At 38.0% G+C, this 26,131-nt stretch overlaps 1 protein-coding gene across 1 annotated transcript in view; it reads left to right on the plus strand.

Annotated features, from left to right (window-relative positions):
* Positions 1–1,779: 1,779 nt before the first annotated feature.
* Positions 1,780–26,131, plus strand: part of LOC306885427 (synaptotagmin-11-like) — a 35,623-nt gene continuing 11,271 nt past the window's right edge. Inside the window, exons 1-2 of the mRNA XM_079441926.1 lie at positions 1,780–2,038; positions 19,427–20,316. Of these exons, the coding sequence (XP_079298052.1) occupies positions 2,005–2,038; positions 19,427–20,316 (924 nt within the window). The 5' untranslated portion in view covers positions 1,780–2,004. The remainder of the gene's footprint in view (positions 2,039–19,426; positions 20,317–26,131) is intronic.

Raw genomic sequence — 26,131 nt, forward strand, 5'->3', positions numbered from 1 at the left:
TTTGTGCTGTATTTCATCGGATGCGTGTTACATATACAAACTCTCCGGATTAAATGCGAATTACAGTAAAGCTGTAGTTTTAATACAGATTTCAAAGGCACTTAAAACCAGTATGCTATCTTGAGGTCATTTTGGGTGAAATAGATTTAAGCTCTCGCATTACACATCCAATACACACCTCGGTGGTGTAAAAACATACGTGTTGTATTTAAAGATAGAAACATTTATAAAATAGTCATAGGCAGGTATCTAAATGTCATTAGCAACTTCAGTGCATAGCTTGCTTAGACTTACAGGTATGATTCGGAACATTTTATTGGCTTAAACCGTTTATATTAGATGGTTCTCTGTCATTTTACGGTTTATTTTGCCTTAAAAAATTAAATATCTTACAATCGAGCCCACGTCGTTGGGACAAACGTACAGTTGCTACTTTCATTGTAGAGTAACTTCACTTTATTTCTCCCTCATTAGCTACTGTGTTCTGCACTGTAATCTAGATTTCATTCACTGTATCAAAGGTTTAGAAATTACTTCAAAGGATGACTTTTTTTTTTTTTTCTCAAAATGTGGCCTAGCCCCTTGTAACACTTTAACTAGAACGTGTGTGTTTTTTTTTTTTTCACTGATGGCGCATACTGTATTGTGCAAGGATACAACCAACATGTGTGTCAGTAACATGACAATCACCCAACTGGAAGTCAGATCAACAGCATTCCATATGAAAACTGTTTCTTACAAGTATTTATCAGTATGTTATCCAGTGTGAATATATTTGAATTGACTATTTTATTGATATTGTCATTTCAATTCTTGTTGTTATTATAATTATTCTATTGTTAAAGGACATTCTGCTCCTGTATGTTGACTGTACACCAAAGTAAAAAAAAATCATTTTGATAGATATGTTTTGTGATGTATTTATTTTTGTCAAATGATGCTTCTAAATAGTATATAGCAACTTAAATACGGGGTTATACAATTACGGAAAACCTAGAAATATATTATATATATATATTATTTATTTATTTTTTTCAATTTAATTAGCAAAAACAATTTACTTTTAATTCAATGTAATCACACACAGCTGGAAAAGACATGGAAATTCATTAATTTGTGAAAAAGTTAATCTGTATATAAATAAAATATATATAAAAATAGAAATTAGTATATGTTTTATTTGTCTATTTATTATTAATAATAATAATTTACTTATAAATAACAGTAATTACAAACAGCTGGAAAAGACATTAACTTTTTCACAAATTAATGAATTTACATTTATATAAATAAAAATAAGAATTAGTATATATTTTATTTTTCTGTTTATTATTGTTATTAATTCACTAAAAGTCATCGCAAACAGCTGATAAAGACATCCAAATTCATTAATTTGTGAAAAAGTTCATCTTTATATAAATAAAATATTATATATAAAATAAGAATTTTTCTATTTATTAATAATAATTCACAATAATATTAAAACGGCTGGAAAAGACTTCATTAATTCATAAATTAGTGAAAGAGTTAGTATTTATATTTATATAAATATTAAATTAATATTTAGTTTTATGCAATAATATAATTAGTGTTACATTTTTAAATGTACTAATTAATCTAACATAAATAATTTGTGTATTTACAAATAAAATATATGTAATAATATTAAATAGTTTCAAATGAAATAATGTTTATAAAAATAGGCTATAATGTAAGCGAATAGAGCAGAATAACTTGGTTCGGGGCTGTTCTAGACTGTAGGGGGAGCTGAAGGGTTTCATATGAGTTTAGGTTGAGTCGGCGGTGGCTGCATCATCATCTTCATCACACTCGCATCTGGAGGAGGAGGAGGAGGAGCGCAGACACAGAAGAAAACATCCACAGCTCGGCCACCATTCAGCTGGAGGATCGGCCTGAAGAAATTCATGGAAATCAAATAGAAATTCATTCCCTTTGCTTTTTATTTTTTGTTTTCTGATCACAGCCAAGCCATTGGAATTCAAAATGTCTGAGATAACTAATTTAAAACCAACCTATGGTAAGTGAATCTCTATCTATATTTACGTAATGATCCGGGCTTTAACATAGAGAGGCTATAGAAACGCCACCTGTTTACTCGGTCCTTAATTCATCTCGGAATCAGTTTTTAGGTTAATGGGATTATTTTTAAATTTTTCACGAAATATTTTCTGTGCATTATTTACAGTAGCCTATAGGCCATCGGTTTATATTGTATTGCATTATAGTGAGTTAGGGCAGGAAATAACCGATTATCAAATATAAAATCAAGTGCAGCACCGGAACATACGCACATGAAGCCTGGCAGACCCATGAAGTGTGTTTACCTACACACATGCTGTGTCATAGGATTACTGATGGAGAAATCAAGTAGAAATAGATGCATTTTGCGTTTAGATCAGCTCAACTCTCGCGTCGCTGTGGCACTGAGTGCATGACGTCATGTCTGTGGAGTGCGCGAGCGGCTTTATTCACTTTATTCCTATGGCACATAATAACATCCGTATATCATGCATTATAAGATATTCATAACGCCATATAAACTGTATTGTGATTATTCCTATATTTCCTATATATAGTGATTATTCCTTTTCATAAAACAGTCAAATTACTGTTATTATGCATCACTGGCCTATTCCACAGTAAACAGTAGCCGACAACGAACACATGTGATCATATATTATTATTTATCTACTGTGTGTCATATGTGAGCCTGGACCACAAAACCAGTCATAAGGGTCGATTTTTTTAAATTGAGGGTTATGCATCAGCTGAAAGCTGAATAAATAAGCTTTCCATTGATGTATTGGTTTGTTAGGATTGGTCAATATTTAGAGTGCAAAATACAATTGAGAAAATCTCCTTTAAAGTTGTTCAAATGAAGCTCTTAGCAATGCATTACTAATCAAAAATTAAGTTTTTACATATTTACGGTAGGAAATTTACAAAATATCTCCATGGAACGTGATCTTTACTTAATGATTTTTGGCATAAAAGAAAAATTAATAATTTTGTACAAATATAATGTATTTTTGGCTGTTGGTTTTGTGGTCCAGCGTCACGTATATTACTATATAAGTATCCTGTTTTATGCTAATATATTAGTATAGGGTATATGACCATGTTTTATTTCTCATCGCTCTTTTATTACTGGGCCTTTTTTATACCACAGAGCATGATTTTAACAGGATTGAACGGTTATGATATGAAATGTAAAAAACACAACTCAAGTTTGAATAGCAAAATATTAAATGGAAAAATTAATAGCAAAATTTTCAGTGTCTAATTTAATTATCAATTACCGTTGCCTGAGTTGCCTACTGACTATAATACAATACAAATTATATGAAGATATACTGTAGAGAATATTCAGTAAAAAATAAAACATGATTTATCATAATTATCCTCATCTGCCAGATTGATTAGCTGTTTTGTGCATGTCTTTATGGAGGTTATATCATGCGCTGGGGGAGGTGGAGAGTTTTGACGCGTTTCCTGGTAGATGCGTGTGATGTAGTTTGGGTCAGGTATTTTAGGAACACGTCTGAGGCATCTTGGATCACAACTCAGTGCGTGGGAGTTGCCTGGAGACAGAATCAGCAGCAAGATGTGCGCTCGAGAGGAACATATCCAGAACCAGTCCAGCCAGATCAACAGAGATTTAGGATTTCTGAAGCCATTAAGGAAATAAAACACTTTACTCTGATTTTTCTGTCCACTCTTAAAGCAAAAATGCTGTTTTGTGTGACGAAACAATAGAAGATCAGGACATGTTGGATGTATGTGCATGTACAGTTATGTCAAGTGGGGTTTTGGACAATGAGATTTGACTGTGGGCGGAGCTATCCAGTACAACAAAAATATCTTGAAGTGCACTTAATTGTATTGAAAGAGCACTTATAGTGTACTTTGGATCTTAAAAATATAAACTGTATTTGCAGATAATATAATATTAATGAAATAAAAGGCCACTTAAGCTAACTTACATGACTATGTTTCTTAACACACTTAAGTACACTTTTAAAAAGCGCACTTTGTACTAATGTCAGATTATCAAAATAAAAGTTTTACTTTAAAGTACATTCTAAAGCATTGTTTTAATAATCCTTTGTTGTGCTTTAAAGAAGCACGCTTATTTTAATGTTGACTAACATACTAAAGCACATTGAAGTACTTGATTATAATTTGAACTGCAGTGTGTTATTCAGAATTAAATATAAAGTTAATATATTTTAAATACACTAAATTGCAACATTACAAATGTGTAATTCAAATATATTTAAGTTTCAAAGTTCATTTGACTTTACCATAAATGTTTATGAGTACATTCAGCAGTGCACTTCAAAGTAATTATGAGTGTACAGATAAAGATGTACTTAAGACCTACTTAAGTGAGTCAAAAAGCTCTCTAAAGTGCAGCTGATTGCATTTAGTATAAATGTAAACTCTACTTTTTCTTTTAATCAGTGTTGAAAACATTATACTCAATTATATTATTTCCATAAGTGCTCTTTTTAAAAGTATGTCATAGTGTACTTTTTTCACTGATATAGCAGGAAGAGCTTTTATCAATAATAACTTTATGGCATCATATTGCCCTGGTTATGACACTTTGTTAGTGTTTACTAGAATGCTGATATACAGTATGACATAATACCAGTTTGTATATCTCTGTATCTTAACCAGGCAGATACAAGTTAAAAGCGATGACAGATACTGACGCCACAAACTACCAGATATGTGGTCAGTAGCTTGTTTACATTGTATTGCCACAACCACACTGAAATATCATTGGTCCAAAATCCCACTTCCACTTAACTGTTAAAATTCACAGCTATTACAAGAGTTTGTTGCACCATGCAGCAGTTTTGCTTTCAGTGTGAAAAGACAACTCACACCTGGTTGTGTCAGATTGAGTCTGTATCAATATTAATCAAATGCCTAGTCCTCTCAGATAATAACAGTGCCTTCATTGATTGAGCAGAGAATCGATTGACTTTGCAGGACATCATTTTCACGAGCAAAATAGGATCAAGAAAATGCTTTCAGGACGGAAGGTGACCAGGTCAAGTCTCAAACGTCAATAGTAGCTCTCTTTTGCTTGTTTAACGGAGATTCACCGTCTGATTGGGATTATTAATGTTGGCAGTAAAAGCAGATATGTGACGTCATATTTCTTAAATGAGTCTGATTAAAAACTGGCTTAATTTATTGGTAACATTCAGAAATGATTAGTAATAATTAGTAATAATAGTAGTAGTATTAGTAGTAATTAGTAATAATAATAATTGAGTAAGAAAATAGTTAATGTTTAATTCAATGTGTTACGCCAAAGTAATTTGGTTACAAACTCTACAAAAGAAATTGCTAGTAAATTTCACAAACAATAGCATTCAGAGTCAAAAAAACTGAAATATAATTTTCTTGTAAAACATACTCCAATAATGTTTTTGTTATATATGTATATATATATATATATATATATATAATAGTAAATAAAACAAAAAACATTATTACACAAATAAAACTAAGCAATAGCAATATATTCCTTATGAGTTTATTTCTATTGCTTAGTTTTATTTGTGTAACAATATTTTTAGGTTGATTCTGTGATGTTAAATAACATTTCTGCCTTAAATGTAATTATTACATATATTATAAAATATTTAAGAATTATTCCACTATTAAATAATAATTTCTACATGAAGCACATTTGTAGGTTAACATTTTTAAAGTTTCCACAGTTCACTGAGTGCAGCTGAATGTCTTATGTGGACATATATTTTATTTTATTTTATTTTTTGGTCCGTTAGCACTTAAAACTGATCCTTTCCCAACCCTTTTACTGCAGCATAATAAATAATGAATAATTAAATTCAAGAGTTGTTTTTGAAGACAGAGAGGCTTTGAAGTGAAGTTCTAGCCTTGACTATATTTGATCTCAGCTTATACAGATATCTGTGTATATGTCTTGTGTCTCTTTTTCTTCTCTCTCTCAAGTGTGTGAGTGTGTGTGGAGCTGCAGTGATTGAACAATGGCTTGATTTATGCATGTGACTGTGTCAGAGTGACACGTATTCTCTGTCCCCGCTGAAATGCAGCACACAGTGTCTCTCCACAACACGACTGCAGCTGATCCTCATTCTCACCCTGCTGGTGCTGTCATATTACCACTGACAGCAGATATAGAGAGGGAACCGTCCTGACATGGCAGCTAACTAAACCTCTTTGTAATCCTGCTGAACAGAGAGCAAAATTGCGGGTGGCGTATGAACGAAAACAAAAGAACGAGCGAAAGCTGAGAGTCTAGCAGTGCTGAGCATCATTATTCACACCTGTCCGCTCCGCCACCAGCACATGCTCTTTTCTTAACCTTATCATTTTCCCATCCTGCTTTCTCTTACTCATCATGAACTCCACCCTGCCGTCCAGCTCAGCCGTGACTACAGACAATGCCATCATTTCTCATTTGTGGGCCATTTTGTCCAGCTTATTAATCATGTGCGCCCACACGCGTACACACTCATTGGGCTCACGGTTGTGCGTCTGGAGCACATTATGGAGGGTGTCATAATCAGTGGCGTGTGTTTGGCGTAGATAATGTATTGGTTTTTTTTCTTCAATTATTTTTTTCTTCAATTATTTGTTGAGAGTCATAAAACAAAAATAACAATACGAACATTCAGAAACAAAGGTCAAATACAGTAAAATAATAAGAGCAGCAGTATTTAAATATAACAAACTGATGGAAAGTACAGTACATATGCACTAAAGAGAGAAAATTAAAAAAAAAAAAAAAAAAAAAAAAATTACATTAATGTCAAGCTGTAGTTTTAAATATGATCATACATTTTAAGTATATCTAAGGTGGCCAAAAGGTCAGAGGCCTATGAAAGGCATCCATATTCTACAAAAAGCATCACCCTTGTTTCTTAAGTTGTAGGTGTACTGTTCTAATCTTAATGTTTCATTCAATAGTTGTTTAAACAGTTCAAATGTTGGAGGCCTGTTCCAGTTGAACAAAATGCATTTTTTTGGCTAAGTATGCTATTATGCCAAGCCTCTTTACAGATATAGAGTCAAATGTCTTGTCCAATTCCATACCAAAGAGATATCGTGTTGGCGTATTGTCCAGTGGAATATGCAAAACCCTGGCTGTGAAATCCTGTACAGCTTTCCAGAAATATTTTAGTTTTCAACATTCCCAAAAGATGCGCATAACTGATCCTATGTAGGTTTTACATCGGTGACATCTGGATGATACATTAGGATACATTTTACTCAATCGAAGTGGGGTAAGATACATCCTATGCATAAATTTATAGTTCTGTTCAGCTATTTTGTTACAAGAAAATGAAGTGAAAATATTCTGACATATTAGTCCCCCACTGTTCTTCACTGAAGTTACACCCTAGATTAGATTAGATTAGATTCAACTTTATTGTCATTGCACATGTAAGGTACAGGGCAACGAAATGCAGTTAGCATCTAACCAGAAGTGCAATAAGCAGAGGTACAGGATATACAGTGCCTACAATATGTTACATATGTACAGAAATAATTTTTAAAAATTTTAAAAACTATCAGTATGATATACAGATGGGTGATATGAACATATTATACAGATGGATTATGCAGTAAATGTATGTGCACTATGAGCAAAAACTATGAACATAATTACAAATGGATATGAATAAGCTATACATTAAGATATATAAACACTAGTGCAATGAACACTGAAAGTGCATAGAAAATAAAATTTCCAGTACATAGTACTCAGTGTGTAGATGCATTTTTTTTTTTTTAAACCGATTTAGTGATGGGGAGGGGTGGAGAGTTTGTAGTGGTGTGTGAGGGGGTATCATCGGGCAGAGTTCAGTAGGGAGACAGCTGTAGGGAAAAAGCTGTTCATGAGTCTGCTTGTCCTTGTTCGGAGGCTCCTGAAGCGCCTCCCAGAGGGCAGTAAGTTAAACAGTCTATGGTCAGGTTGAGAGGAGTCCTTAAGAATGCCGCGAGCTCGACGTAAACAGCGTTTTCTCTGGAAGTCCTCAATGACAGGAAGTGGTGTCCCTGTGATGCGTTGGGCGGTTTTCACCACCCTCTACAGTGCCTTGCGGTCAGCAACTGAGCAGTTCCCATACCAGACTGTGATGCAGTTGGTCAGGATGCTTTCAATCACACACCGGTAGAAGTTCACCAGGATGGTTGGAGACAAGTGGTTCTTCTTCAGTGTCCTAAGGAAGAAGAGGCGTTGGTGAGCCTTGACTAGGCTGGATGTGTTGGTGGTCCAGGTCAGGTCCTCCGAGATGTGGGTTCCCAGGAACTTGAAGCTGGAGACACGTTCAACAACCATCCCGTTAATGTGGATGGGGTCATGCGTGCCACTTTTCTTCTTCCTGAAGTCCATAATAAGTTATTTTGTCTTGCTGGTGTTGAGGAGCAGGCTATTGTCAGTGCACCATGCAGCCAGGTGCTGTACCTCCTCCCTGTAGGCAGTCTCATCGTTGTCTCTGATGAGGCCAATCACTGTGGTGTCATCAGCAAACTTGATGATGGAGTTGGATCCATGCACAGGCCTGCAGTCATGGGTGTAGAGGGAGTAGAGAAATGGGCTCAGCACACAACCCTGTGGTACGCCGGTGTTGAGTGTGATGGTGGTGGAGCAGGTGTGGCCTGACCTAACATGCTGAGGTCTGTTGGTCAGAAAGTCCATAATCCAGCTGCAGAGGGAGGTGTTAACACCCAAGTCTCCAAGTTTAGTGGTCAGCTTGGAGGGAATGATGGTGTTGAATGCTGAGCTGAAATCAACAAACAACATCCGTACATATGTGTTGTTGTTATCCAGGTGTGTGAGTACCGAGTGCAGTACTGTGGATACTGCATCCTCAGTGCTCCTATTGCTTCGATAGGCAAATTGGTGTGGGTCCAGTGTGGGTGGGAGGCAGTTCTTGAGGTGTGCCAGGACCAGTCGCTCAAAGCACTTCATAACAATGGGTGTGAGTGCTATGGGGCGGTAGTCATTCAGGCGCGTTGGGGAGGAGTGTTTCGGCACTGGCACGATGGATGTGGACTTAAAGCATGTTGGCACCGTTGCTTGGGTGAGTGACAGGTTAAAATGTCTGTGAAGACCCCTGCGAGCTGCTCTGCACATGTCCTGAGCACACATCCAGGAATGCCATTGGGGCCAGCAGCCTTGCATGCATTGATCCGGCTTAATGATGTGCAGACATCTGTGGAGGTGAGTTTGAGGGTCTGATGGTCTCCTGAGAGTGTGATCTTGGTGGCTGTCTCCTTGTTGTTATTGTCAAAGCGAGCATAAAAGTCATTTAGCTCATTAAGGAAGGAGACGTCTGTGACCGTCGGAGTGGAGTTGCATGGCTTGTAGTCACTGATGACCTGGATGCCCTGCCACATGCGTCGGGGTTCAGAGTTGGAAAAATGTTCCTCTATCTTTACCTTGTAGCAGTGCTTGGCCTTCTTGATGCCCCTCTTCAGGTTAGCCCTTGATATGCTGTAGGCCTGAGCGTCATCTAATCTGAAAGCAGTGAACCTAGATCCCTTTGCCACACATTTTTAAGTGAGACCAGGGAAGAATTATGATAGTCTAACAGTGCCGAGTATATCTCAGAAATCCTTCCTTCCAAAATTTGGCAATTCATCAATATCTGCTCCATCCTGGACCACTCCAGAGATATTCGTCCTGCCTTTTCAAGAGTAGTTATCAAATAACGTATTTGTAGGTATTTATAAAACTCCTGTCTTGGAATCTGGAACTCTACCCTCAAATCTGAGAAGGACTTAAGTGAACAATTGGTAAACAAGTCTTGAAACTGACATATACCATATTCTTTCTACTTTATAAACAGAGACTATCCGAGTGAGGATATAGGTCTGGATTGAAGGACAGAAGAGCCAACATAGAGATTTTAGCAGAAGAACCACAAAACCTTTTACATCTTGCCATGCCCGAAGAATGTTTTAAACAACATAAGTTCTTGTCACTGAAAGTAATGTATTTATGTTGTTAATAAAATGTAAAGATGTCAGAGGCGTAGGGGAACAGAGGTCTTCTTCAATATCTGTCCAGTGAGCAGTTTTACAAGTTTGCATCCAGCCAATCATACCTTTTATCTGAGCAGCCCAATAATACAACTGAAGGTCAGGAAGACCCAGTCCTCCCTTCTCTTTAGTTTTAGTTATTGTTTTAAAAGATATTCTAGGTGCAGAGTTCTTCCACATAAAGGAGCTCATCAATTTGTTTAAAGATTTAAAAAAATATTTTTTCAGGTAACAGGGCAGCGACTGAAATAAAAAATTGAGTCTTGGTAATATATATTTTTTTTTACGTTGATTCTTCCAAGCAATGAAACAGGGAGCAAATTCCAATGTTCCAAATCTTCCTTAATATTTTTAAGAAGTGGGGGATAGTTCATGCAAAATAAGTCTGAGTTTGGGAGATACGTTTACCCCTAGATACTTAAATCCAGTCTGAGCCCAGGAGAAGGGCGAAATGCTCTTTAATTTACTAGAGATCGGCATATTTAATAATAAGGCATTGGATACATTTATTCTGTAACCTGATATACTCCCAAATTCATTTATGAGGTCTAACACCAGCGGTATTGAGCTTTCTGGATTGGACAAATACAGAATTATATCATCAGCATACAGTGAAATTCTGTTTTCCATTTTCCTAATGCTAATTCCTGAAATCTTGTTGCTGATCCGTATGGCCTCTGCAAGCGGTTCGATGGCTAGATTAAACAAGAATGGGGACAGGGGGCATCCCTGCCGGAAGAGAAGGAAGAGTTTCAGGATGAGTTCCATTTTGGACAAAATCTGTAAGCATAGGCATAAACAAGGGCTCAATTTGAGGCCAAAACGCCTTGTAAAATTCTACAGGATATCCATCTAGGCCGGGCGCTTTTCCAGAGGGGAGTGTCAAGATTGCTTGGAACACCTCCTCTGGTGTAAATGGAGAATTCAATTGTTCCTTGTCCTCCTACGAAATCGAAGGCAGAGATAGCTTCTCTAGAAATGAATGAATATCTACTTTGGAGGGATTTTCTGATGAACAGAGCTGTGTATAAAAGTCAAGAAAAGAGTATTTTATTGATTGCAAATCATATTTTAATTGACCTGCCGCATATTAGTACATTTTATTGTACGTTCTGCATGTTCTTTTTTAAGTTGATAGGCCAGAAGCCTACTTGGCTTATTGCCATATTCATGGTAGCATTGCCTAGTAAAAAATAAAAGTTTTTTGGTGTGCTCAATTTGAAGTAAATTAAGACTATTTCTAACAATGTTAAGTTTATTCATATTTATCTCCGTGGGTGATTTGTTTATGAAGTTGTTCTAAATAAGTAAGGTTCTTCTTCAATTGGTCAGTTCGCTCAGTAATAGATTTTTTCCTTGCGGATGTATATGAGATCAGCTGTCATCTAATCACTGCTTTAGCTGCGTCCCAGAGACAGGTGCATGGTCTGATATAAGAATGGAGCCGATACTACAAGAAACAACAAAAGATAGAGAAACCTGGGGTAAGAGGAAAAAGTCTAGCCGAGAGTATGTTTTATGTCTTGCCGAGTAAAAGGTATAGTCTTTCACTAAGGGGTTAAACTCTCTCCATACATCAACAAGACCTGCATCATTAGAGGCCACTTTTAAAGCTTTTGCTGCATTGGGATTAGAAGCAGAGAGTGAAGATTTATCTAGGCTGCTGTCCATACTACAATTGAAGTCTCCAGCAATTATTCCAAATTCTGTATTATATTGGCTAAATAGGGTAATAATTTTTGTCATAAATTTAGGACAGTCTGCATTTGAGGCGTAGATGTTAAGCAGTGTGAATTCCTGACCATAAAGTGTTCCACGTATTAATACATACCTACCCTCTTGGTCATTATATTGCTCTTTAAATATAAAAGGAAGATTTTTATGGATTAATATTGCTGTCCCCGTCTTATTACTTGAAAACTTGAAAAATAAACCTGCCCTACCCAGTCTCTTTTAAGCATCAGCCTTTTTCTTTTTCAAGAAGGTAAGGATTCTCTTACGTTTAATTGGATGACCTAAGCCTCTGACATTAAAGGACATCACATTAAGTATGTTAGCCATTCAAAGACATACATGTCCATATTGTAGTGTATGACCAAAAAAAAAAAAAAAGAAGGTTAAAGTATAGAATATAGAGAACATGGTGAACATCCCCTACCCCCTCCCAAAAGCTAAAGCCTAGTCCCCAAACGACAAGGCAACTTTATAACCGCAAATATACGATAGGCCACTAACTAGAACGGCCGACAGTTGGGTCCCACAACAACGCCCAATTATTACATGTGCATACACTTTCACATTTGAGTCAAATAGAACAAAGCTTAACTCCCGTTATTTATATGAGCAAAGAAAACACATTTTTTATATATATAAAGACAGAGAGAAAAAAAACCCCTTCCTCCAACCTGTCCTTAAATATTGTTATAAGTATTGTTCACTGCTGGTAAACAGACTGGTTCTAGGTTAAGTCTTGTGAGGTTTGGGATGATAAGCTTATACAAACAAAACATTCACGGCTTCCCCCTTCGTATGAAAGAGTCAAGTCCGACCCGATCATCCATGGTTTATCTGGTGCTGATACTGCGATGGAACTCCTCAGCCTTGCGTGGTGAGGAGAACAGCTGTATCTTCCTGTCATGAAGTACCCTCAGCTTACATGGATGGTGATGAAACCCGTGGAAGGTTCCCTTGCTAATGAACAATTTCTTGACGTCGTTAAACTCGTATCTCCATCTGATCGTTTCTGCTGAAAGATCTTGAGCAAAGTAAATTTTGGATCCATCGTGGATTATATCCCAGCTTCTCGCGGAGCGCAGGATGAACTCCTTTTCTTGAAACTTGAGAAAACAGATAAGCACAGGTCTGTTTTGATTAGGAGTTGCCGGTGCTAATGTGCGGTGGACTCTTTCCAACGTAAAGGATTTCTCAGGTTCGAGGCTCAGCCATTGAGGAAGCATGTCGTGCATCAAGTCCAGTAAAGTGCGTTTAACTTCTGCTCCTTCTTTGAGGCCAAATAAACGGAAAATAGACTGGTTTTGTGGTCCAGGGTCACATTTGCAATTTCAAAATTACTTTTATTGTCTTTGAAATATGGTTAAAGTTTACTGCTGAATGCACTGACTAGCATTTACGGTAAACTAAAATGTGCTTTAATGTAATTTCTATTGAAACTTTTATGTCATGTATTTTAAAGAGGAAGTTACAACTTAGTACATTTAAAAGAGAAGGGAAGTGGTGTGTGGCCAAGTATGGTGACCCATACTCAGAATTTGTGCTCTGCATTTAACCCATCCAAGTGTACACACAGTAGTGAACATACACACCAGTGGGCAGCCAATGCTGTGGTGCCCGGGGAGCAGTTGGGGGTTCGGTGCCTTGCTCAAGGGTCTCACCTCAGTCGTGGTATTGAGGGTGGAGAGAGTGTGTTAGTTATTCACTCCCCCCACCTACAATCCCTGCCGGACCTGCGACTCAAACCCACGACCTTCAGGTTACAAGTCCAACTCTCTATCCATTAGGCCACGACTGGCCTAAAATATGTTAACTTGAAATGTAATAATGAATAACATACCACAGTTAAAATTGTAATAAAATACTTTACGTGTGCTTTAGAATGTTAGTCAACACATTAAATTAAGTGTACTTCTTTAAACATGACAAAAGATTATTAAAATATAATGATTTAAAATGTACTTTAAAGTAAAACTTTTAATTTGATATTGTTACAAAGTGCACTTTTTAAAAGTCTACTTAAGTGTGTTAGGTCAGGAAACAGTCATGAAAGTGTCTCTATTCAAGTGCACTTAATTGTCTTTTTATTTCATTAATATCTTGAAGTACAGTTTTTTAAATATACTTTCAAGATTTGAAGTACAATAAAAGTGCACATTCTATACAGTTAAGTGCACTTATTTTTCACAGGAGGTTGTGGCTCCTTTAATGTTAGTCTATGGGATTTTTGCACCCATTTTTTTTTCATCCAAATGACAAAAGTTGAATGATATTACTATTATTGAAAGGTAACAGCACACTTGATTTGTGGTCTCATTTATGTTTGTAACAGAAACGTGTAATACTAATAGTTAGGTGTTTGTTCAATCCATAGCTATAAACATGAGCAATAGTAATACCTTTAGCATCCACCTCTAATAGTTATTCAGAGGTCATTAAGATACTTGTTTCCTTGTAACTACAATGTTAGATTTCAGCTAAAATACTCACACTAATTTATCATTTATAAAGCAATTACCAGAGCGAGAGCTGAGTGTATCAGCTGGCAAAATGATTTTTTCCCCTACTCTTGGTCTCTCAGAGGGGTTGTTTCTAAGCAACAGATGCAGCTGGCTTTTAAACATGCAGCCAAAAGTGACATCATGTGATTTGGAGTCCCTCCGGGGGGCGTATTGCATCCAGTTGAGTCGGGGAGGGTCCGGCCTTTGTGTGGACTGAAGCAGGGCGGGGTCGACCGAGGCTGCATGGGGGAAAAAAAGAGGGAAAAACAGAAAGCCAGAATAATTTAGGTAAAATGACAGGAAATATAAAGCCAGCGGGGTCGAAATCAGGGTCAAACATTTCAGAATAGTATTAAACGCCTGTGCTGGCAGACGTCAGAGTGATGCATTTACTCTACAGTCACATGACTGAAAAATTACAGGTTTCTTTTGAGTTCTATATCAGAGGTGCTGCTTTCAATCAGGAGTTTCAAACATCTTATGTCTCTCTGTTTTTTTTTAATCTAGTGCTCCCTCTCTCTCTTTCTTCTCCGTCTGTCACACAGTATCTTAATATAATTTTTTTTCCTCCACCATAGTTCATTCCTTCTTACGCATCTCTTTGTATTTTATTATGAAACATGAAATCAAATGTGCTGATCATTCCACAAAATGTCTGGATGTTTCTTACTACACTCAATGCAGAATGGTTTTGCAATACCTGAAATTATAACTTTAATGTTTAATGCAAGCACCAATATTACTATTGCTCATTCTCTAGTGATTTTACCTGTACTGAAGTATTGAGCCCCAAATCATGAGACTTATTTAGGACTGGACTTGATGTTGTTTTCCTATGCAATTGTTTTTATAAAACACATGCACAAATATACTTGTGAAAAGGGAGTGCACTTAATTGTATTAAATGTGCACTTTTAGTGTACTTAAAACCTTAAAAGTATATTTATAATAAACTGCACTTGCAGATAATATTAATGAAATAAAAGAACACTTAAGTGCGCTCAAGGAAAGTTCATTTTCATTAGTCTCTTAACAAACTTAAGTTAAAAAGTGCATATAATGTCAAATTAAAAGTTTTCCATGAGTAACCATCACTCATTAACTAACACCTTAGATTAAATGTTTTATCACATTATTTTAATTGAGGTTTCGGTAAACCTGTAGGGTCTTGCATGAGTCGGTCGGTGATATGCAGTAATAGACATGCAACACACCATCTTGTTCTCAGATTGAGCATTACTGATATTTTACATTAAAGCAACTACATTTACTGTCAGAAATGTAGTGAATGCTGTGTGTGGAGTGAACGAGTGTACATGTTTGCTATAGTGTATAATTGAGACTTAATGTACACTTTTTAATGCAGTAAACAGACAGTCTGAGATATAGTGAAAAGTAAGACATTTTGTAGAAATTGAGGGGAGTACATTTAAGGTCATTTGTATTTGCATGTAATAATTGAATGCTCTTTGATGATTTTTTTGTGGGCAAAATCCAGTAATTTCAATAGGAAACCATGTAATCTGTAATCATTTTGTGCCGGTTTTGTAGCAGGTTCAAGTTGGTCAAAACAGATTCACCATGCTGGCCAACAGAAAGCTGCTTGCTTTGAAAGTTACATCTGTGTGAGCTGTGCTTCATATACCGCTACATTATAAACAACAGGCAAAGGACTTGAGAAGTTCAGTTCACTTAAGAAAAAAGAAGTTCACTTAATTGTATATATAATTGTATACATTATATATATATATATATATATATATATATATACTGTATATGCACTTAAGTGCAAGATCACACTTTCATCACTGTTTCTTAACACACTTAAGTAGACTTTTAAATCATTGTTTTAAGTACACTTCTTTGATGTGTTGACTAATATACTAAAGAACATGTAAAGTACTGGATTATAATTTTAACCGTAGTGTGTATTTTGACATTTCATTTAAGTTAATATATTTTAATGTACTAAATCGCAACTTCATCATTACAAATGTGTAATTACAAATACATTTAAATTAATGACATACAAGTTTCAATAGAAATGAAATGAAGTGTATTTTAGTTTACCATAAATGCTTGTCAGCACATTCAGCAGTAACTGTACCCATATTTCAAAGACAATACGTACTGATGAAATTGCATATAAAGATCAAAAATGCACTTAAAATGCATAACAGGAATTTAAACTGTAAAATATTTTTTATTTTAAATAGCAAATAACATTCAATTAAGTCTCTGAAAACATTACATTCAGTTCACACTTAAATGATATTATTTCTGTAATAAGTTCTCATTTTAAAAGTATGCTAGAGTGTACATCTTTTTTGTTTAAATGATATTTACAGCCATATTTTGTTTTCATGTTCTACTTCTGAAAGTAGTCTGGCAATTATAACTGGGTAATTTTGTAGTTTATTTTATCATTATTCTAAATTACAAAGAACACATTTAACTATGTTATTTTGTGACATGCTGTTTCATTAAACTACATTTTCAGCAGGAAGTGTTTTGGTGGCTTTTCTCCTTAGACATTATTCTTGTGTGTTGTTGCTCAGGCATGTGGTTGGTTTCTGTGTTCCCATTGGCTGTTGTTTCCTTAAGGAGGCTGTTGTGTGGGGCAGGAGAGCACATCCTGTTCTCATCAGCTCACTGAAGCTGGGCCCAACTCACAATTCCAGTAAGCTCTGACTGCCGTGAGCAACGAAAGGGACCTGTCGTTGCCACGGCGACCCGAGCACTTCACCACCCCGGGCCCTGGAGTTCAGAGTTTGGCAAGAGGAAAGAGGAGATGAGAGAAGTGGAGGGGAGGAGAGAGGGGCGAAGAAAGAAGGGTGTGAAATGAATATAACAAAAAGAGAATAGGGAAGAGTGTCAAGTCAGTAAATGGAGAAATGAAAGAGGCTGAGACAGAAAGGGAATGACAAAGAAAATGGAGCCAGTGGACGCCAGTCTATCAAAGAAAGCACTTTTAAAACTGACTGTGCTCCACACAGAACCAACCAGTGTGTTTCTTAAAGGGTACCTATTTTTACGAGATGTAATATGTCTCAGATGTCCCCAGAATGTGTCTTGAAAGTTTCAGCTCAAAATACCCCACATATCGTTTATTATATCAAAATGCCTATTTTGAGTGGAAGCAGAAACACGCTGTTTTTGTGCACGTCTCTTTAAATGCAAATGAGCTGCAGCTCCCCTACCCCCTTTTCCAGAATAGGGCTGTGCCTTTACATCTTATGCATCAGATACTCTGCTAAAAAACATCTGTTTGGTTTTGATTATTATGTCTAAAGCCTTATCAGTTTAAACTGAATACCTTGTTCCATTCATAAATGCATTACATTATTGAAGTAAAACGGGTTGCAAATGTTTCATGTTGTCCTAAGCCTCCGGACATTAGCGTGTTTCCGTGTCTGTTATTAAAGGTGTTTGGGCAGAGGGAACCCACAGTGTGATGTTTCCTAATTGAATGCCCTGCAGCATGGGGTGAAAGCAGCACCTGCCAGCCCCGGTTAAGCTTGTTATGGTCTGTTCCTGACATTTGAATATTTTGGGGATGTGTGTTTTAATAAGCCAGTTATGACAGCAATATAAATGAGCAGATTCTGTTGGCGCTGTCAGTTTTGCCTCGTTTAATGAAACAGTAAAGACGTCTGTGTGTTGAGATTGGGTCTGTGTGAATAGTAAATGCTCCAGTCAGGTGAATATTACTACTGGATCCTCTAATGGACCGCAATGAAGAATCCATGATCATAAATATAACTGCTGTGCTCACCATCAGCCCCATTAGCTAGCAAATGGCTGTGGAACAAGCAAGAAGCAAACAGTCATGAATTAAACAGGAAAGAATACAAGCTGTAGCCAAGAGCAAGAATTATCCTGCAATACCCAGAAAATTATTTTTCATTACCACGATAATTTCAATACCTAGAAAGCTCTTTTTTTTTGAGTGTGCTTTTTCTCCCTTACGAACAAGATCTGTAATTATACTCCATAAATATCGTTTCTCATATTCGTGTTTTTGCCTTTGCCTGCAGCGCCGCTGCTGTTTTTTATGTTCTCTCCTGTTTCTCTGTGTTCTGCATCTAACTGGGTCAGTCTCTCACTTCAGTTTGAGGCCATCAGTGCCATGTTTGTTATTCTGTTAAATTCACTTTGAGACCAGATGTTTTCTCTAGAAACCTGATCCAAGTCTTTATCACCCACAACTCTCTGTGAATGTGGGTCACAATTCAAACGAAACTATGAGTTAGGAGTTATAAAGGAAATTACTTGTGCACAGCATTTAGTTTGAGTTCTGCTGCAGTAATAATGCTGTTTGAATACAAATTTTGAAGGTGAAGTGTGTCATTTTTTAATGTAAAAATAATTTTTGACTAATACACAAAGATTGTAGGAGATTTTGCATGAAATTACTTTCTGTGGTTTGGTAATGGTATTTATTCATGGTTGATGTTCGTTGCATGCTTATTTTGTATATAAAAATTAATGTTGTACATATAGACAAAAGGCAAGACAACATGAAAATCAGTAATATTTCTATAATTGCCTGTCCAAAATACATAATAGAAGTACAAACAACACATTACAGTACGCTAACACAAAAATTAAAACGATGGCTTTAAATTTTTCCCAAGTTCAAGTATATTTATTTAGCAACTTAATGGCTTGCACAGTATAAATGATCGCTTTGCTCAATTTCTGCAATATTCTGCCATCTTAAACCTTCAGCCCGAGGGGAAAAACTGCCGCTCTGAAACGAGTGGGTGCCTGCAAACTGCTTCTGTGCTTTGCTGTGAGATCTAGTTTTATGTATTTGTTCAAGCTCACACATGGTAGTTTGCTGTGGTGTGATGTTGTATATGGATGTTTTATTATCTTGAATGCAGGCATGTTCACATCTCTCTGACATCTGAGTCCAAATCAAATCTGAAGTCTTGTTTCGCAAGTCAAGTCTCAAATTCCATGTGCTAATAGTTTTACAAGCCTTTTCACATGGCAGTTATATACAGTGATGATCTGCAGAGGCATGTACAATAAATGCTTGTCAGTATAAATGCTGATTGCTAAAGTGACTTTGCTAAAGTGATCTAATGCACTGTCTCTGTCTCTTTCAGATATGTCCCCAGTACTTGCGGGTTTTCTGGGTGCGGGGGTCTTGGTCGTCTCCGTGACGGTGGCCGTTTTCCTCTGGACGTGCTGTCAGCGGCGATATCGTCAAATGACAGGCGCGTACAAGCTGACCAGCGGCCCCTATGACCCACCCGTTGACCCCCCCTACAAGTTTATCCACATGCTCAAAGGCATAAGCATCTACCCCGAGACCCTCAGCAACAGCAAGAAGATCGTACAGGTGGGCCGGCGTTCCGGATCAGGCTCCCTGTTGAGAGAATGGAGTCGTGGGTCCAAAAACAGCGATGTGGTTCTTATGGATGCGGATCCTGAAAGTGGTACCCAACACCTACAGATGAACCACCTGGTACCACCTATGGGACCTCCCAGACTGGAGAGGGCGCTGCCCATCCGGGCCGACTACTGCTGTATGGAGAGCAGCTCTGGAAACAGCAGCGAAGCACCCAGTAAGACAGCGTCGCCCCACAGTCTCGACTCCCCCTCTCTGGGAACGCTCAGTTTGGCCGTTGACTACAACTTCCCCAAGAAGGCCCTTGTTGTGACCATCGTAGGAGCGCAGGGGCTCCCCGCGGTGGACGAACAGGCAGGCAGCTCCGACCCCTACGTGAAGATGACCATCCTGCCCGAGAAGAAGCACCGGGTGAAGACGCGCGTCCTGAGGAAGACTCTGGAGCCCGTGTTCGACGAGACGTTCACCTTCTACGGCATCCCGTACAGCTTGCTGCCCGAGCTCTCGCTGCACTTTCTGGTGCTCAGCTTTGATCGCTTTGCTCGGGATGATGTCATCGGGGAGGCGGTGGTGCCGTTGGTGGGTGTGGATCCCAGCACGGGACGAGCGCACATCACCCAGCAAATCAGCAAGAGGAACACGCAGGTGAGTGTTTCTTGCCCTTACACAGGATTGGGGGATATCTTTGGGTGACATTAATCTTTAGTGATACACCGAATTTAAAATTCTGTGATGAAATTGGAAATTCAATATTTACCACTGACCTATATGTGACCCTGGATCACAAAACCAGTTAGGATTGGTCAATATTTGGCTGAGATACAACTATTTGAAAATCTGGAATCTGAGGGTGCAAAAAAAAAAGAAATATATTTTTTAAATCTCCTTTAATAAAGTTGTTCAAATTAAGTTCTTAGCAATGCATTACTAATCAAAAAATAAGTTTTGATGTATTTACTGTAGGAAATGTACAAAATATTTTCATGGAACATGATCTTTAATTAATATCCTAATGATTTTTGGCATAAAAGAAAAATTAATAATTTTGACCCATACAATGTATTGTTGACTTTTGCTACAAATATACCCCAGCGACTTAAGACTGGTTTTGTGCTCCAGGGTTACATATTGTTATTCTAGAGTAGGACAGAGATTTGTAGCTGAAATCATGGTCCTTGGTGAATCATAAAATGCAGGCTAGTGGCTACCGGTAAAACAAATCATATATAAGCATTGCAAAAATAATACCCATGGCTCTTGACGACATATTAAGGTTTTATGAAGCAAAACAATCAGTATGTGCAAGAAACTAAACACTATTTACAATATTATTACTTGTAATCCATAGCCTCAGGCAAACAGTCTGGAGTGATGTCTGGTTTGCCAATGAATCGTTCTTTTGAACCGGTTCTTTTTTACACAACTAGCTGAACCAGTTCATCAAATCTGACTGAATCATTTGAAATGGTTCGCGGCTCAAGCAGCACAGATCTACAACTTACTCAAGCAAAACTCACTTTCAGACACTTGACAGTCACTTCAACTCAAAATGAGCCAAGATACTGCTGTATATGATCCTTTGATGGTGTTATTTACAGACTCACTCACTGTCATTGAACTGGGAAAATGACACGATGCAAGCTGATATGAGTTTCATATGAGTTGATGAAGACTAGATTATTCATTTTATATGCTTTAGACATGTAAAACATCCATGTTTCACATCATTATTGAATGCTTTAATTGTGTAATATGTTAGGCCATTGCATTATTAAATAGACAAACTGTCTGAAAGAACCAGTTTCCAAAAGAATTGGAATTCCCTGTTTGTCTGAGGCTCTGGATTACATGTAATAATGTTGTAATTAATGTTCAGTTGCTTATTAGCATGCATATAGAATTTTGGCTGATGATTAGCACTTATGAAACACATACTAATGCCTTTTTCTGCATGACCATATTTTAGATCCCTTAACCCCATGCAATAACTAAATGTAACTTCTACAACAACTACCTTGCTTACTATCAATAAGCAGCAAATTGGGAGTTTATTGAGGGAAAACTCTTGGTTAATAGTGATAATCTAAAGTGTTACCAAGAATGAATATCAATATCGAATAAAAATGTGCAATCAGTTTTGTTAATCCTGTACTTGCATCCACACAGCTGACATGTCGTAAATTGTCCACATTATGTGCATGAAATAAACTGACACAGTCAAAATGCACCATGAGAGAAACACTAATTAAATGCCACTGTTTCGGTCAATGATTTCATCCCTCCAAAAATATTTAATCAGAAACTGACAATTGTTGTTTCAGTCAAATAATTTTGGTGCATCGCTACAATCTTTACATAATTATTAAATGTGAAAACGTCAGTATTGGGTGCGGCTGGGCCTGTGAACGGCATCGTATTCCTGGGCTGTTATGTGACAAAGCGATTGTTAAACTTAATCATTCCCATGAGATGCTGCTCGAACCTTTATGGATCACCCAAGATGTTTTACGGTTAGCGGCGGCCATTGTGGGCGAAAGGCTTCCTACGGCTTCTCTAGGCACAAACCTGATCTTGGAGGTAAATACCATTACCAAGCCTATTTGAGCTCTTTGCCCCAGGTTAAGCGTTCCTGTGATTGATACAAGCAGTTTCAGAGTGGCAGCGCTGGCATCAATTCCAGCTCAGTGAAGCTATTATCCCTCAGCTTTTCTGAGACCAAGTCAAAGAGGCGCTGATTTTATTGTGTTGACATTTTGAACCTTTTTTGGAATTCAAGATGATACATGAGCTTTCGACTTGTGATTTTTTAGACCTTTGCAGGCGCATGTTTAACTGTGAGACTACAAATGGGTTTTTAGACAAGCAACAATAATATACTTTATAAGAATACTTTACATAACTGAATGTAATGTTTTCAGACACCTAATCGCATCTCAATTGTATATCATAATGCATTTTGAATGGACAAACATCAGTCACTTTTCTTCTGAAATCATCCTGTGTTTCGAACTATAGATGTTATATTATGTAGATGTTCCACATATATTTGTATTTATGGGCTAGGCTTTATGGGTGGTGAGAGCGTCTATTGACCCACGAGCCATTAAAGCGGCATTATAGCAGACAGAGAGTGTAGCCATAAAGGCCAGTGACTGCAGGGGGGCACATCCATCAGTACAACCATTTGGAAACTAGTGCTTATTCTCACATCATTAGTAATGAAACCCACAAACCAAACGATTAACATCTCTTCAGTTATTCAGTTTTTGAAAATGATTGATACTTGCTATGCTTCGGTAGTCTCTTATGCCTGTTTACACCTGATGAATGTTATTGATGGGAAATGCGACTCCTTTAGCCACTTTTTTGAAGGGAGGGTCTGGTTTTGTAACTATACTATACTGTATACTGGTTTTGTAACAACACTACTTTTCAAAACAGTTTGGGGTCGGTACGATTTTTTTATGTTTTTGAAATAAGTCTCTTCTGCTCATCAAGGCGGCATTTATTTGATCACAAATACAGTCAATCCAGTAATTTAGTGAAATATTATTACATTATTATTAGTGCTGTCAAACAATTAATAGTGATTAATCGCATTTAAAATAAAAGTTTTTGTTTACATAATATATGTTTGTATTTATTATGTATATATAAATACACACTCATGCATGTATATATTTCAGTAAAATGAAATAAATTTATATATAATATAAATTACATAAATATAAAAAATATACATGTAAATATTTTTTAAATACTGTATGTGTGTGTATTTATATATACATAATAAACATACACAGTACACACACACACACACACACACACACACACACACACACTAAAGGTATTTAATTAAAATAGAAATATTTGCAATATTGTAAGTGTCTTTACTCTCACTTTTGATTAATTTAATCTATCCTTGCTAAATATGAGTGTTAATAATAATGATAATAATAAAGTACTGACCCCGTAAATTTTAAACTGTATTTTACATTACTCAAAAAACACCAATCAGTCAGTCAGTCAGTCAGTCAGTCAGTCAGTCAGTCAGTCAGTCAGTCAGTCAGTCAGTCAGTCAGTCAGTCAGTCAGTCAATCAATCAATCAATCAATCAATCAATCAATCAATCAATCAATCAATCAATCAATCAATCAACAATTTTACAGACCATTGCTTAAAATATACTTTAGTTTCAAACAGAATGCTCATTAGCAGTTGTGTTAACTGAATTTAGAATTGGAACTCGTGGCCTAATGGTTAGAGAGTCGGACTTGTAATCCGAATGTTGCGGGTTCGAGTCTCCGGCCGGCAGGAATTGTAGGTGGATGTGAATGTCCAGCGCTCTCTCCATCCTCAATACCACGACTGAGGTGCCCTTGAGCAAGGCACCGAACCCCCAACTGCTCCCCGGGCGCTGCAGCATAAAATGGCTGCCCACTGCTCCGGGTGTGTGTTCACGGTGTGTGTGTGTTCACTGCTGTGTGTGTGCACGTTGGATGGGTTAAATGCAGAGCACGAATTCCGAGTATGGGTCACCATACTTGGCAGTATGTCACTTCACTTCACTTAAGATGTACAACTGATGTGGACCTTCGGACCAGATATATATTAAAGGATTTTCCTATTTTTATTTTTTAGGATGAAATTTTGAAGTATGCATAAAGTAAATTTAAAACCTCTTTTTTTAGTTTAATGGATGATTGACAGGTGACTAGGCAGTGACAGGTGACTAGGCAGTTCTTTGATACTGTCTCGGAGACATCAGAATAGATTAGTGTTTACACTCCAATGTGCAATGTACTATAGTCTCACAGATCGGCCAGGCTCCCCATCCAGCCAATCACAACGAGCACCCTCACCGGAATACTAATCAGCACACCTGCACGTCATCTGCACCTCATCAAGACACCCCATATAACCACACACCTCACAACAGCCAAATGTCCAGTCTCGTTCGTACGTAGTGGACTCCTAAGTGTTATCTCTGTGATTTACCTGTGATATACATACCTGTGAACTTACCTCTTGTGTCTCCTCCGAGTGTTGTCTCCATCCGTGTCCTGGACCCCAGTCTGTCCTTCCTGGAAGCTTCCCCCGAAGTATTGAGGTGTGTGGTTCCCATCTGTCCACGAGCTCCTGTCGGTATACACCACGGTTCTGTGAGAAATCCCATCGCATCATACCCCATCCTTGCATCTGCCTTCAACAGTACATTCTTCTGTCTCTGCTCATCTGCCTTAAAATAAACCTTACCTGTTTTTGTATCCCGTGTGTGGAGTCTGCTTCTGTAACAGAAGACCGGACCAACACCGAAGGTCACGATGAGCAGCCCGGATCCGTTTCAGGAGCTCGTGGACCACCTCCGACGAGTTCTTGCCCCAGGATCACCGCCAGCACCACCGAGCACCCCTGTCACCGGAACCACGACTTCTTCTCCGCCTATGATCTACAGTCCCATGGCCAGACCAGCGCCCTTCTCAGGTGTGGCGGAGTAGTGCAGCGGGTTCCTATTACAATGCTCACTGAATCTGAGTATGCAACCGCATCTGTATCCATCTGAAAGCTCTAAGATCGCCTTTATTGTGTCACTTCTCTCTGGCAAAGCCTTACAGTGGGCTGAAACTCTCTTCTCTCAGTCGAGTCCAGTAACCCAGTCCTATCAGAGTTTCACTACCCACATTTGAGAAGTATTTGGGAGAGTCGAAGGAGATCCATCCATTAGCGATCAACTCTATCATCTCCGCCAGGGTACCGATTCCATTCATAGTTATGCTCTGCAGTTTCGGACCCTGGCGGCCGCTAGTGGATGGAATGAGAGAGCCCTTCTCACCGCCTTCCATCAAGGTCTAGAGCCCAGATTGCGGTTGCAGCTGGCAAATGTGGATGATTCCTGTGGGATAGAGAAATTCCTTCAGCAAGCCATTCGTGTTTCCACCCGTATGCAGTCCTGCTTCACCGATCAACCATCGTCAGCCCTTTGTACTCCTCCCTTGGCCCAACCAGGGGTAAGTCTCCCTCCAGAACCCAACCCTAAACCAATGCAAACGGATCGTACTCACCTTACCCACTGTGGGACTGTGCGATCGATCTATTGCCAGGTGAGCCAGTGCCCAAGGGTAAAATTTACCCACTCTCACTTCCAGAGCAGAAGGCCATAGAGGAGTATATCGACGAGGCTTTAAAGCAAGGATACATCCGTCCGTCCACGTCCCCTGCTGCTTCGAGCTTTTTCTTTTTGGCCAAGAAGGACGGAGGCTTGCGGCCTTGCATAGACTACCGGGCTCTTACCCAGATCACAGTCAAATTCCGTTATCCCCTTCCTCTCGTCCTAGCTGCATTAGAACATCTCCGAGGTGCCACCATCTTCACCAAACTGGACCTCCGCAGCGCGTATAACCTCATCCGGATACGTGAGGGGGACGAAGCCTTCGTGACACCCACCGGGCATTATGAATAT

Source organism: Barbus barbus (genome assembly GCF_936440315.1).
Source record: "Barbus barbus genome assembly, chromosome: 19".
Classification (NCBI taxonomy): domain Eukaryota; kingdom Metazoa; phylum Chordata; class Actinopteri; order Cypriniformes; family Cyprinidae; genus Barbus; species Barbus barbus.